The sequence below is a fragment of the Coptis chinensis genome, chromosome 4 (genome assembly GCF_015680905.1).
Source record: "Coptis chinensis isolate HL-2020 chromosome 4, ASM1568090v1, whole genome shotgun sequence".
NCBI lineage: Eukaryota > Viridiplantae > Streptophyta > Magnoliopsida > Ranunculales > Ranunculaceae > Coptis > Coptis chinensis.
The window spans coordinates 103,455,421-103,470,407 of NC_141459.1; the positions used below are offsets into that span (position 1 = coordinate 103,455,421).

General features: G+C 36.4%; 1 protein-coding gene across 13 annotated transcripts; it reads left to right on the forward strand.

Annotated features, from left to right (window-relative positions):
- The first annotated feature begins 25 nt into the window (after window positions 1-25).
- On the forward strand, window positions 26-13,184 carry LOC147506477 (uncharacterized). 13 transcript variants are annotated; one of them, XR_015193770.1, is made up of 11 exons: window positions 2,625-3,063; window positions 4,506-4,587; window positions 4,703-4,803; window positions 4,960-5,192; window positions 5,606-5,705; window positions 5,887-5,957; window positions 10,776-10,859; window positions 11,022-11,094; window positions 11,906-12,038; window positions 12,144-12,208; window positions 12,947-13,184. XR_015193770.1 is itself a non-coding variant. In XM_086558624.1 (5 exons), exons 2-5 carry the CDS (start codon window positions 227-229, stop codon window positions 4,235-4,237), a joined length of 468 nt encoding a protein of 155 aa, XP_086414750.1. In that variant the 5' UTR covers window positions 26-61; window positions 166-226; the 3' UTR covers window positions 4,238-4,371. The 13 variants fall into 13 exon arrangements, 1 of the variants encoding a protein (XP_086414750.1); XR_015193772.1 differs by having other exon boundaries at window positions 2,852-3,063; window positions 4,960-5,096; window positions 11,025-11,094; XR_015193771.1 differs by having other exon boundaries at window positions 2,931-3,063; window positions 12,144-12,171.
- Window positions 13,185-14,987: the final 1,803 nt, after the last annotated feature.

The window sequence follows — 14,987 nt, forward strand, 5'->3', positions numbered from 1 at the left end:
GGATTCCAGAGTTGTTTCTTTAACTGTTTTGTGTATGTTGAGAGGTTTGATTACAAGAAAGGTACATGTGAATTGATTTTTTAGTTTTCAAGTCAGTTCATGTTTTTTATGGTTAGTCAGAGAGTGTAGACAATTCGGGTACTCATGACATAATTATATGTGCAGGTTGGAACAACCATTTTAGTAGTCCCGGTACAACTTCTAAGCAAGACTATCAACCTCTGTTATGGTTGATTGTATACATTTGGAAGCTTTAATACCTGCAAGGTTTGTGCCATTTATATTTTAAGCTTTTTCTATTGTTTGATATTTATCAGTTTGCCATCCTTTTCTCTACTGGTTGCTGAACAACCACCATTTGTAACTCCTAAACACATGTTATAAAATCCAATAAGAAACCTCTTAACCCTCTTAAACTCTTCATGGTCTATAGGAAACAAAGCACTGTATATGGATTAGATGATGTAGATACTAATTGGCGATAAAATTATCAATTACGACATTGAACTGTCTTTCTTGCATCAAAGTTCAAAGTTCTTTAAAAAAATACTTCAAAGTTCAAAGTTCAAAGTTCTTCACCTAATTGTTCACCCAAGGAATCTTCATCTGTTGCATCCTCTTTGCACAAGGAAGACTATTCACTACAGTCAATTACCACAATAATGATTGTGGTCGTTTTACTAAAAGTAAAAATAAAAGAAAGAATAATACAAGTTTCTTACAATTTTTTACATTTTGGACAATTTCTTTTATCATGTGATACTCCAACCTTAACCTTGTTTCATCCATTGCACCGTCTACTTTTGTGCATTTTCACATTCCTAAGTGCTTTCCCCTCCCCCCCCCCCCTCAAGTTTTTTCCACATCTTTTTGCACTTGCTTGACTCAGTTCACAATAATTATTCTACACTTGTACCACAACCAACCAAGTTACTAATTTGGAGAATAATTACTGTGAATTGAGTTAAGCAAGGGCAAAAGGGGAAAAGACAGGCACTTAGGATGGTGAAAAAGTACAAATTTAGACGGTGCAATGGATGTAACAAAGTTGGAGTATCACATGATAAAAGAAATTGTCCAACACTTAAAATTGGTAAGATCGAAACTCTTTTTTTTTCATTTTCTCTTTGGGTGAACAATCAGCTGAAGAACGTTGAAGCTTATATCTACTAGTAGTATCTCCTATAATGAACCTGACCCCTTAAATTCATCTGGGTATATTTTTTATGCATAATACCCCTAATGATTAATTAAATTAAAACACCCATATACTATTTACAAGGATTGTCTTTTTAAGCCTTTGAAAATTCTTGGTTCCCATATTGACCTTAAATTGAAGTATTGGCTAACACTTTAAATAGGAGTAATTGGTAATTTCATGTATTAGTTAATTAAAATACCAAACCCGCGCATCAATTTGAATTGTACGCCACCATAAATGGCATTTAATTACCAATTTAATTTGACGGTTTAGAAAAATGAAAACACAAGAGAGAGAATACGAAAACTGAAAAGTCCCAAAATTAACCAACAAAAGGATTTTTTCCATCTTTATCTCATCGTTGCAATCATCAGTTTTCTTCTTTTTTCACAACATCTTAATACTGCTTCAACACCACCAACAACTATTCCTCCTACTGGCGTTCATGAATTGCTCGAGTGTCCTGTTTGTACCAATTCCATGTACCCTCATATTATTCAGGTTAGTGTTAATGACTTTTGAGTTTTGTTGGGGTTTGGTTTTTGCATGTTTTGGTCAGTGGTTGTTCTTCATACTTTGAATTTGTTTAAGTATGTATGGGATTTTGTTGAATTTCTTGATATCCAAAGGTTGGTTCGTTCGTTATGTGTGCATTAATCGTATGATAGAGAATGGCATTTCTTTAACACCTAGTGAAATTCCTTGGAAGCTTTTTTACTTGGAGGTCTATCGCATCTTTTAAAGGACATTCATGATCACCACTTTGGTGACCAAAATTTCCACATCTCAAACACTTCACATTACGAACTTCCACTCCAAATGGTTTCGGCCTTGCAGGTAGACCTGTCTCCAAATGGGGAGCATTTTTCAATACTTCAAACTCTTTTTCTCTGGGCAATGCATGGCCAAAAACATCTTTTGGCCTGAGCTTCTTCTTTTCTTCTGCTGGCATTAATGAAGGCGCCATGTGGCCATCAGTAGAGGGTTGAGGATAACAGACTCCATCTGTTCTTCTTCTCTCATCTTCAAGCTCTGCAGGGCACTTTCCGCATTGTAATCAGGTGGGTGAACATACATAAAGCTCACAACCTTCATTACCTCAATCTTCTCTTTCTCTTTCTTAGATATTAACGTGCTCTGTCGAAAAAACTCCTATTCCTGAGCAAACTCTCTGGCAACTTCTTTAGTCAGACGCTTCGAGCATCGACCGTTCAAAAATCCATTTATTTATGTTGGTACGGTTCGGGTAAGATAAAGGATGTCATGGTTTTTTATTCAAATAATAATGACTCCAAGTTGTACCTACCGTTTATCATATGTGGAAGGACAGTTTCCAAAGAAGAACCAAGAAGATAGAGACTATAACACATCAGTAGCTTCTTCAAGCTCAGTCACATCAGAAAAACTCTATCCTATTCTTAATGTTGCTAAGCCGTCTGACAGATCCCGTGCTTCCAGAAAATGTACTAGCGACGTGAGCTTCGCTGATTATGGTAATTCATTGTCAAGATTGAGTACAGAACAATATGATAGGTGGCACTCCGATGGTGATGGCAAAGTAGATGTGGCACAAACGTCAATTTAACGTCCAGATAAAAATAATCAGCAGCGAGTCGGGGAGATATTTCAAAATAATTTTGTAGATAAAACCAAAGAGTATGGCAATAATGCTATTGGTAATTATGATTGTAGAGATTTCAGTCATGACAGATTTACAGACAGCAGATTGATTGCGATGGATCCTAAAGATAAAAGCTCATCACTTGATTCTGGTTGAAGTAGGCCTAAGCCAATGCTTGATGATGTAGCTGAACTGGAAATACCATGGGAGCACCTTTATATTGGTGAAAGGATTGGTCTTGGTAATGGCTTCTACTGCGCTATAATTTGTTGTTTGTGTATACATTGTGCATTCCTTTCCTCTGGCTATTCTTTGTCAATCTAATATAGTTCTCTACATTGATTATAGTGATCGAATTTCTCTATTTTCACTTTTAGAAATATTAAGTTCTCTCCATCTTAATTGTTGGGGTTCCTGGTGGGGTAGCTGGTGGAGACTGTGGAATAGTTACTTATGGTGAAATGCATTTTTTTAATATTATCTTGCTTGACTATAGTTCTGCTTTTGGTAGAATAGGCTCATATGGAGAAGTGTATCGTGCTGATTGGAATGGCATGGTGAGTCTCTCTCTCACACACGCACATACATAGAAACACACCGCACCTATCTCCTCAGACATAGTCTACGTACCACAGACATATGTATAACCATCATCTATTTTTTAGGTTTGATAAGAATGCAATAAGCACCCCTGTGAACATTTATATTTCCCTATTTTATAGTTCAAGTGAAAATTACATTAGTCAAATATCATTATAATATGGTGCATACTTGAGACTGGGTGCCCAAGAATATGCATGCTGACGAAGACAGCCCAACTAGATCAACACTTCATAGCCCTATCATAATTTTATCATCCCGCCTTGGACATTGTTATCCCTATATCCCCACCTGGGAAGAGTTTAATATTCAATTGCCCGATAAAAGTTAACACCCTAATAGAGTCGTGCTATCTCTTTACTTTTATGTGCTACAACGGCAGTTGTATCTGTCGTTTATTATGATAACCACAATAGTTGTTGATGGAGAATAACAGTAGATGATGTAGTATTTGGTTATTTAGGAGCTACATACAAGGACTACCTATTATCTATGGTTTTGTTCTGTAGGTATATCCTGCTTTTGGCTCTGTTGACTCAGGTGCCCATTTTATTCTTACAAGTGTAAAAGAGATTAATCATCCCTCATCATTTAAGGCTACTCATTCTTTTGTAATTACTGTTGCACCATATTATCCTTGGGATGAAAGAAGATTATGTTGTTTATGTCATGGCCATGGAATTAAATTTCAGAGAACTCTTGAAAATTTCATGAAAATTTCATTTTTGGCAGACAAAGAAAATTTTAATGTCCTGAAAATTTATATATTAATCATACAATTTAGAATGTTTTACTCTTTTCGAAAACCTAGATGACTTTTTTTCAGCATTCCTAGAAACTTTGATCAAAACCGAAATTAGTTCCTTGGTCACAATTTTTCCTCATCTTCTGTTGTTTAGTGTTATGAGTTATGACTAAGATGTCTTAGGGAGATGAATCGAAAAGAATAAAGAAAAAGAAAAAAACAATAATGGGTTTACAGGTTTTCTTGGATCTAGAATTCCTTTCTATGTATTAGTCTTTTGTACAGTCTTAAATAGTACTGATTTGTTCATTTGTGTTTTTTTTTTCTTTGTTGTTTAGTTTTGAACCTTAGGAAGCGGCTATAAAAAAGTTCTTAGATCAGGACTTTTATGGGGATGCGCTGGACAAGTTCAAAAGTGAAGTAAGTGATAAGTTGACTCTCAATGTGTTCTTTAAAGCATAATTTCTATTCATGACCATATGTGGTCTTTCCCATTTACAACATTCTAAAGTAGTATGGTGCTCTCAATTGCCAGGTTCGCATAATACGCAGATTGTGCCATCTGAATGTTGTCCTTTTTGTAGGAGCTATAACCTGTCCTCCTAACCTCTCTATCGTCTCTAAGTTTCTTCCGAGGTACAATTGGCCACTAAGCTATATGCTCTTTGTAGTTAGTTGAGCTCGCTAAGAAATTGTTGATGTTACCTACTGACTTGGGTTTTTACTGTTGAAAGAAAGCATATTTGTTAGCAAAATGCTTGGTACGTCATTCTTTTACTTGTGTAAATGCAGGATCCTCTAAGAGGTGGTACAGATGACTTGGTCAAAGATCTAATTGCTTTTATTCATGTTGGTGATCAAGCGGCTCTTGCCAAAGATGCAGTGCTCATCACTCCGAGGAGATGCATGGTCCCTAAGTTCATGGTGAAGTAGGCTCGGAAAATCAGCCCTTTTAATCACACTTCAAATTCCAAGTGATGCAAAGCTTCAAGTTCTCATTACTCAAAACATCAGATTATTTTTTTGTATGTTGTGTTATTCTTGTAGCAGTAGACCGCCTGACACTCCAATATTTTTGAAGTTATGATAACGATAACGTACCGCTATGAAGTATTTGGTTAACTTGGTTCTGATAACTCAAGTTTCATCGCATTTGTATATTTGCGCCTGATGTTGTGCTTCCTAACTAAAAATTAATTATTGATTCGACTGAAATATGTCATTATTCCTATGGAAATTGCCCCTAGCGGTCCTACTCATTGACCACATCTTTATGAACTCAACCTTTGCAATCCTTTGCCCAAACACATCCGAGTTACTTAAGGAGTCTCCTTGGTGTTATAGTCTATGGAGACAAAATTTCTATATCTTGGTTCTTTTGCTTTTGTATTAAATATCTATTGATTGGTTATTTTCTTCTTTTGCCCTTTCTATGCAGGTATGCTACTGGGTTTGTAGCTTTTGTTGCAGGCATGGCCTGTTTGGTTGGGGTTGCCTTTAGTTCAAAACTGATTACATCTCTAGCTAAATCTTTTGAGGTATGTCTACTTTAATAAGTTAAATATATGTTACCGGAACTGTGTGCCTTCACACTTCAGTTTGTGTAGTTGGTCAAATGAATCCTACCATATTTTATATATGCGGAAAATTGTATGCTCAAATACGACTTTTAGCTACTGTATATTTTATTCTCTACAACAATCTTTTTTCTACTTGCAGGATGAGTTTATGAAAGAAGACAACCTGTCTTTGCGAAATCTAACCCTTTTGCTATCTTAGAGCATCTCTAGGTGGTGGTAGCATACTCTTCAAATTTGAAGAATGCTACCACAGAATTTGCTATCAAATTTCGACCAACTCTAGGTGGTCGCAAATTCGTGGTCGCAAAATTCATTGGGGACCATTGGGGACATTAGTCTTGGCTTGCGACAAGATCATCAAGCGGCGGATACATTGCGGCTAGCGCCGAAGATAATGTCGCGTGCCATGTTTTATTTAATGTCGCGCGACAGTCGGACTTTTGTCATTTTACAAATTTTTTTTCAACTCAGTCACTCTAGTTAGTAGGAAAAAAATGAGTTCCGACGACGAATCCGTCTATAATAACCAAACACGATGGAGTGCTGGAGATGAGGAAGAAGAAAACAAATGCATACGTTTGGGATAATCCCGGTGGTGATCTAGATGATGAACCAACCACTTCCTGAGTCGGAAATCAAGGAGTTGAGGCTGACGATCCATTGCTGCTTCAATATCAGCAAGTCGATTTTGAATTTCCTGCGGAGGCTATTGATTTCAGCCATCTTAGGCCGGTGTCTAAGAGATTTCATGATAGGCATGTCTCAAGAGTTGTTCTTGAACAACAGGTATGTATTTTAATTTCATAAATTAGTAGTAGTAGTAGTTAATTTTAGTAGTTCAATACGTATATTTTTATTTTTATTTTTTTTAATTTTAGTTTCATTTTGCGTACATCAGAGATGTGTTATGTATCGGGTTCGGTGCACTCCACGCGGCGCTTAGGGCGACGGTGGGATGATATTAAGAAAGTCGGTGCACTTGACCATGTTAGAGATGCAATTTTAGCGACTCCCTTTGCTCATCTAGTTGACATCCCTTATAATAAGACTGACATTCAGGGAGTTATTAATGGTTTAGTTGAGAGATGGTGGGATAGTACACATACTTTTCACTTCCCTCAGGGAGAGTTGGGTTTCACTCCATTAGATTTTTGCATGATATCTGGTTTGAGTATAGGATTAGGTAATCCGTTGAGATGTAAAGATCAAATTCCAAAGTTGTGCCCAAATGATGACTTTCTTCCCTTGTCCGACCGAGGAGTCGTTATGACGATCTTTGGTGTTAGGATTTACGGTATCAAGGTCGCATACATTACACCGTTGACTACCGATTTGAGATTGCAGTTTTGATAGATTATTTGTCACTTGATTCGATGATGGTCAAACCAAGATGTAAGAGCTTTACGTATGTATTTGATGGGTATCTTTTTTTTCCTTCCGGTCATTCCACGATTAATTTGGGATATCTAGCTAACTTTGAGCACTTGCAATGAGTTGGGCGGTATTGATTTTGGTGGAGCCATATATCGTCATTTGTTATGTTGTTTAGATAGGGCCCTCTCGACATCTTGGTGTTGTCGGTAGTCCCCGATGGGAGGGTTTGTCATTCTCTTAGAGGTATGGTTTTATGAGTATTTTCGTTGCAAAATCTATCCTCACAGAGTATACCGATGAGAGGCCTAAGCTCGGGGCTTGGCACGGACCTTGTCGGTAGCGTCGACCGGTGAGATCGGTCATAACATAACTTCGTCCAACCCGTTTGAGCTTAGCACACGGGCTTCTATTGTTTGGAGGCCTTGGAGGACATCTCATGCACATCGGGCGTGAATGAATGGTGTAGATATGCATTGTTCATTTCTCATAGGAGGATGGTATTCACTTGTGGGAGTGATATGGAGTGGTATTTAGGGGATAGATGTTACGCACGACTCACACCATACTTTGGTATCCCTCCGATCCGCCTACCCATGTATCGAGGCTAAGGACATGACCTTAGAGCAAGTCATCGAGAGTAACGTGCATTGGACTTGGCTACGTGCTTCGACCTAGTTACATTGCGGACTTATGAAGCGATTACTATCATTCTTCGGTTCAGGGTGTCTATTGGTCATTTGCTCCCCACCGTAGGTCGTCGCACAGCAACATTCATACGGTTAGCAATTTGGGTGTCGACGTGAATTCAGTTGGCCGGCCGTCCGCCGGTAAACCGACGTTTCAAAGATGGACTGTGCACACATTTGTTCGGCAAAGACTCCCCCCCCTCACCGAGTGGCCTTGGGTTTTCGGTTTGAAGCGATCCGAGTGGCGGGCGATTTACCGACCCATTTCTTCTATTGATGCCACTTTCGCGTCGTGCATTAGAGCGACCTTGGACATCTATCTCGTAATTATTTTTATTGGTTTTGTTTTATTATTTTGGTTTATTATGAAAATGTCAAAATTATTAATGAATAATTATTTCGGGATGACCTACGCATGAGATATGAGACAAGCATTCGTGTAAATGATGGCTTGCGCTCCTCGGTATTCGCTTCGATGTTTAGAGAGAGACTTCTTTCCCGTGCTCATGTGGATTATGACGATTTGCAACGCCCGGATTGATGAGTTCTGCTCGGATTGATCGCCTGGTGGTGAGTTCATCCAAAGATGGACCAATGACGGAGAGTTCAAAGACAAGGACGGTCGAGGAGGAGTTCACGCGGAGGAGGCGTATGTAGGATAGTCTAGGAGGTTGTTGTATAACGATTATTATTATGTTGTGTGATTTAGAATTTGTTCATTTGATCATTTTGATATGTTGTGTCATTATTATTATGTTGTGTGATATGTTGTGTGGTTATTATTATGTTGTGTGATTTAGAATTTACTTCATTTGATTTAGCAAATGAATTACAATTTTTATTAATAGAACGACAACTAATACATGATTGCAAACACATAAAATAAAAATAAATAAATAAAAGATAACTATTACATATCACCCTTATTACATACTACTAAAGTTACTCTAATTATATAATAAATAAATAAAAGATTACAACAATCAATGTCGGTCACCCCTAATGCTCCATAGATGCTCGACAAGGTCGCTTTTAAGTCTATCATGCATAGTCTTTGATTGAACTCGTAGAGTCCCTTCAATGTAGTGTTCCCGAGTAGGTGGAATCTGTGGTTGCCCTTCTGGATCAGGAATGTACCTCCTCATTTCATAATTTTTATTCTTAGCTCCGATTACCATATTGTGCAATATGATACATGCTCTCATAACAGTACCCATTGTCTCCACATGCCATAATTTGCAAGCTTTTGCCAAAATACTAAATTTAGCTTGCAAAACCCCAAAAGCTCTTTCAATATCGTTTCTTGCGACTTCTTGCATCGTTCTTGAACCACTTCGCCTTAAGAGCATTAAGGTTTGAAATTGTTTGTATAAATGCCGCGATAGTCGGGATAGATACCATCGACTAAATAATAACCCATATTATAGTTATCTTTGATTTACATCAAAAGAAATAGGTGGAGAAGTACCATTGATCCGTGCTCAAATACCGGGCGAAGTTGTCCAACACGTTGATGTCATTGTGTGATCCCGGCATCCCAAAGAAAGAATGCCATATCCACAGTCTTCGGTTAACAATTCGAGAATAACGGATGGTTTTCGAGCGACCACCAATCGTAAGCACCTTGCCATCCGGTTGGACAATTATGCCATTCCCAATGCATACAATCAATGCTTCCCAACATACCCGCCATCCACGCGTGGCGTAATGTGCAAACAAGCCGCTCAGATATCGCAATATTTGGCCTTCGCAAGTAGATCGAACCGCATAATTTGATAATTGCATCACGAAAATGCCTCAACGCCGGGTTTCCACTTTGCTTTCGAAATGTATAATTGATCGTCAAGTTGATCGGATTAATCGCGCCATAACCAAGAATACGCAAAGTCGCTGCGACCACCTTGACCGGAGGGATCTATACCGGGTTTACCAAAGATTGTTAACTTTAGGCTGAAAAAACTTAAAATGAGTTTGAATATCGTTGAAGATGTGAACAAATAAAGATTTTTCATCTGAAAGCGCCGTTTGAAATCCTCTTTCGAAAGACGGGACGATCGACGGCGAAGTTGTTCTTCAAGATTTCCAAAGTCGAGCATATTTTCTATGTTTAATTTTTCGACCCTTCTTTGAACCACCATGTGGTGCCTTCGGAGCATGTATTTGTGCTTGTGCAAGTACAGCCAAAGTGTGTTTCATAAGAGGCATGGCATTAACAAATTCTTCATCAAGACTATCTACCGAAGTCTTCATTTGGAGGAGATGAAGAAGAAGACTCGATGAAAGATGAAGATGAAGATGAAGACTTAAAGCGAAAATATCTCATATACTTCATGATCCATTTTTTCGCAATGTGTGTGTTGTTTGTTAAGGATTGATGTGAAATGGTTGAGTTGTTTGATACAAATGTTTGAGTTGAGTGTGTGTAAAATGAAGAAGGAGATGAGTGTAGATATAGAAGGTAGAAATCAGGCCGTTTTTTGCCCGTTGGAGCACGCGACATTAGGAGTGGCGCGCGACATTAGGAGTGGCGACGATGATAAATGGCGCCTTTGGTTGTGGTCAAAGTCAATAAAGAGTTGCGCGACATTAGTAATGGCGCGCGATATTACTATTGTCGCTCCGCATCCGCATCCAAATTGCCAAATTTGCGAACAAGAATGCGAACAAGCAGGTGATGCGACCACGAATGCGACCACCTAGAGTTGGAATTCCGGGAAATTCCGACGCATTTCTTCAAATTTGAAGAATGCGACCATGGATACGTCCACCTAGAGATGCTCTTAGTACACATTTGGTGTTTGCTCTAGGTTGGTGACCTCCATTGCTGGAAAAAAAAGTGTTTTAAAGTAGCATAATAATTTTGTATGGTACACACCAGCTTCATACTAGATTGGTAGAAAACTCATAATTGTTATTGTCTAATTTCTCCACCATCTCTAATAATCAACTTTGTGTTGGTAATTTTCAGTGATTTGATATACGACTTTCTAAGCATTTTGAACAAGCGATTGTTGGAGATAGATGTTTCCAATATATTGACAATTTTACCAATGTAAGTCTTCTTTCTTCTCTTTTTGAAAGTTTACCATGTGAACATAACAATAAGTTACAGAAGTAACCCACCACACCAGTATGATCTTGACTTTATAAATCATCCTATCAACTCCTTCTAATTGTTTATATATACCTTCTATTTGTGAACAAATGCAAGTAGCAGATAAGAGTGAAGCGCTAATGAGGATATTGCGGCGCTCTTTTTTCAGTTAGATTTGGCAACTAGAGATCTGGTATGCTACCGATTTTTTTTTTTTTTTTTTTTTTTTTTATATTTTTGTTCTTGAAAAATTATTGTTAGACGTATTTTAAAAATGGTTGTGTGCTTTGAATATGGAGTGGTATGAAATTGCTTAAGGACTGAGGAACAAGCTTACAGATTGTACCTCTATCAAACTTAAATGGTTATCTGGAGTAGAAAATTTGTTTGTTACTGAAAACTAAAAGTAGATATCACATTTCGATGGAATAATAACAAAGAAATATCTATCTTCTTGGTTTTATATTTTTTGCGGTTAACACCTTTTTTTATAATGTTATTAATTCATTGCTACCACTTTGAAATTGAGTTTTTGGGGTTTAGGATTTGGAATTGAGTTTTTGTAGACTATTTAAGTGACACTTTTTCAGATTGTGTACTTCCATTGCATTAATAGACAAAGGCATCATTGGATGTCGACCATAATTTTTTTGCATAATTCAATCAAATTTTTAATTTTGAAAAGTTATAATGGTAAGGTTCACATGATGACATGAAGGCGTATGACGATATTATGATTTACAAGTTTAGCAAGTCTACTACGGTTACGCTTTTACGCAGCTAGCTGAAGTTCTTCGCAATGGAAGTAATAATAACTCTTATGCTGTCATATTTGATATTGGTAGTTCTATAACTAGAGTTCATGTTTATTGCTTTGACCAGAATTTGAATCTTGTGAAAGTTGGAAATGGGCTTGAACTCTTTGTTCATATACTTATATTTTAACTCATCTACCATTTTTTTCTTTCCTAATGTGATCCTTATACTGCATATTGTGTGTGTAGCTAAAACCATGTTTGAGTGCATATGAAAGCAATCCAGAATTAGTTGTAGAGTTATTTTCATCTTCATTGAAGCGAGCAGAAAGTGTTATGCCTAAGGAGGTGTATGGTGATCGAGACACCAGTAAGACTTCAGGTAATTTTTTAACTTTTATGTTACTATATTTTGTTTTGGGCTGAAATGCTTGATGATTATTGCTTTAGTAGTGTTATTGAAATTTGTTCTGATGATGGTTTGTAGGCTACAGCAGGGGCAAGGCACTTGAAAGGTGACGTGTCGGTCTGTCGGATAAACTTTTGCAAGCAGTAACTCTCTTTCACTGGTGATTGTTAGTATAATATATTCTTGCTTATGTTATATAAATATACACTTACCTAGGTTGTTCATTACTGAGAACTAGAAACCAAGAGTATAAGCTACCAAGAGCATATTTTTCTTTTCCGGATGAATACAAGATACTTATCCGGTAATGTTTTTGCTTTCTTGATCGCCTTATTTGTATGTTTAGCTCTATTCATGATATTAATAACTATAAGAGGATAGATTGAAGATGAATGTCAATGGTTAGTGTACTATTCTTGGTTTAATCGTATAGACCTCACACTTCCATTAGAATTTGAATCATATAATAGCAAAACTATATACCTCATCATTTTAAGTAATTCTTTAAGATCTAAGACGTGTAGAGTTGAAAGTATATACCATACACTGTATACCTCATTGCTTAGATGGTATTGTTTGGTCGATGGTTCATATTTAGATGGTTAGATGTGCCTTGCTTTTGAGTTACTCTTTTCATGCCATGTCTTACATGTTCTCATAAAGAGATCAAGTAATATCTAATGCTAGCGTTTCTTATATACTTTACCCTTTCTACTGGTTATACTTTTTATTTGGGCATGTCTTTAAGGCACTATTATGAGCTTATTATGTGTTACTCAGGGATTTAATCCATGGCTTAGAGAAAATCAGCAAAAACAAATATTAAATAATAGAATACAGCAAAAAGATGGATTCTAATCCAACCTTTGTCTGATTTGCAGGTCCTTCAAAGTTAGTTGCAGTTAAGGATCTCAAGGCTACTCCTTAAGGATTTTTTTATTTAGTAGAAGTTTTTAGTTATTAGTTTTTCTCATTCCTTTATGACAATTGTGGGGCTAATTAATGTATCTTTCTTATTCAAATTTAGAGGAAGCAATTATTCTTCAATTCCTATGTTTGATATGTTGAGTATGGTCTTTGACTCAAATTTATAATAAATAATTGCAATTTTTTTTCTCACATTCTTTGCATGGTTCCCAGATGACATATTTTGTTGGATTATTTCAGTTGTCAATTTGTAAACAAGTGATCATACATACTATTTTTAATACATTAAATTTGTCATCCACGTGTATAACACGTGCTTTTTGCTAGTATGTTTAAAGATGCTAGGGAGGGTGTATTTTGTAGAAAGCATTGATCTAGAAGGGACTTCTTTTATCAACGGTGTACTTTTGATCATGTATGTTGCTCGGACAAATTTATTGCAAGATGAAATAACCAACATTTAGTTTATTGTCGTATGTTTTATAAATGTTAATTTTTTTTGCTATGACTTTGTATTAATTTACTGGAACAGATTCATTGCTAAAGTCGCTATTTACTCTAGCTAGTACTACTTAACGATGTTATTCTAACGACAAGGGTTCAAAGGGAATATATACAACATAAAGAAAAACCTTTATTTTGCATTCTTTGAAGTTCGACCATCAATTAGTTGTCAGGTCTTCTAGCAATACACATTCATATGCACCAAAAATATCTTGCTCTGAAATATCATTCTACTAGTAGAACCAAGACAAATACATAAAAATGTTTTTAAGGAATTTGCATGAAAATTAAAAATTATCACTTAGCAATGAAAATGGAGAGACCCACAATTATGTTTCTACAAAGCCAACCCACATTCAATCAAATTCTATGATGAAAATTTGTCGTCAAACATTTCTTCCAATTTCTCCATAAAAAACCTTCACATTTAAGGAACTCCATATACATTCCCAATAATTTTGATAATTAAGATATGGACCTTACGTAATTTTCATCAATAGAAAACATCATTGCCACCATTAAAAAAATCAATTCATATTTGATCCCCAAATCTTGCTAAATTTCGACCCCACTTATTAGTACCCACTTTAAATTTTTGGAGAGAAACTAGTTATTTTGAAGTTTAGCTTGTTCTAAATTTTGTTCATATTTATTTAGTTGAAATATTGATATTTTTGTTGTTGTTGATTTTATGAAATAGTTTATTTGTTTTTGTTGTTGGAACTTTTGTGGGTATCTAATCATCATATTGGGCTTAAGAATAGTGTTAAAGTGTGACCACAGTGTGATGTATCTTGTTGGCGGAAGCTTCAACAATAGATGAACATCAATAAGATTTAATAAAACAAACACCTAAATCTATGGTTTAAACCTTCAAATATAAAGAACAATTCTCAAAGAATTGATATTCCATAATAACCATCTAACAATAAAGGCCTAGATGCCTTTATATAAGAAAACAACTACTAAACCTAATTGGAAACCAAATAGGAATTCCTATTCCTAATTGGATTAGGAAACCAAACAAAATAGAAACTACTAATTAATTAATAATCCATGCTCATGCATTAATCTCCTCGGCTTAAAAGAAACTCGTCCTCGAGTTTGGAGTTATAAAAATCCATCAACTCATAAAAGCTCTTCATAGTCGTATACGTCACCCTCTTTGGGCTGCAGAAAATTTGACCTTGAATTTTGCCCAAATATCGGCTCAAACAAATAACATGACACCAAATTGCTGCTAGTACTCTTGTCAAGAACCACAACAGATATTGGAAGTCACGAAAGAGACATTAAACTGCTTTGTAGGGGCAAGCAAAATCCTCCTCGAAATTGGATATATATGGATCCACATAATCAGTAGAAAGTTTAAGCAACTCACTACAATTCCCATATCTTGGAGATGACGGAAGTGGGGTATTAAAGTTGACACTTAAATCAGCAATTTGAAAATCAATCCCATCTGGTTCTTCTTTCTGATCTTCTTGGCTT

Bases quoted from the DNA above. Each gene is read 5' to 3' on its own strand.
- LOC147506477 (XM_086558624.1), top strand. From the start codon at position 227: ATGGTTGATTGTATACATTTGGAAGCTTTAATACCTGCAAG. The intron at 3,064-3,338 runs GTAATGGCTTCT...TTGGTAGAATAG, and splicing joins TGGTGAAAGGATTGGTCTTG to GCTCATATGGAGAAGTGTAT. The intron at 3,380-3,931 runs GTGAGTCTCTCT...TTTGTTCTGTAG, and splicing joins GTGCTGATTGGAATGGCATG to GTATATCCTGCTTTTGGCTC.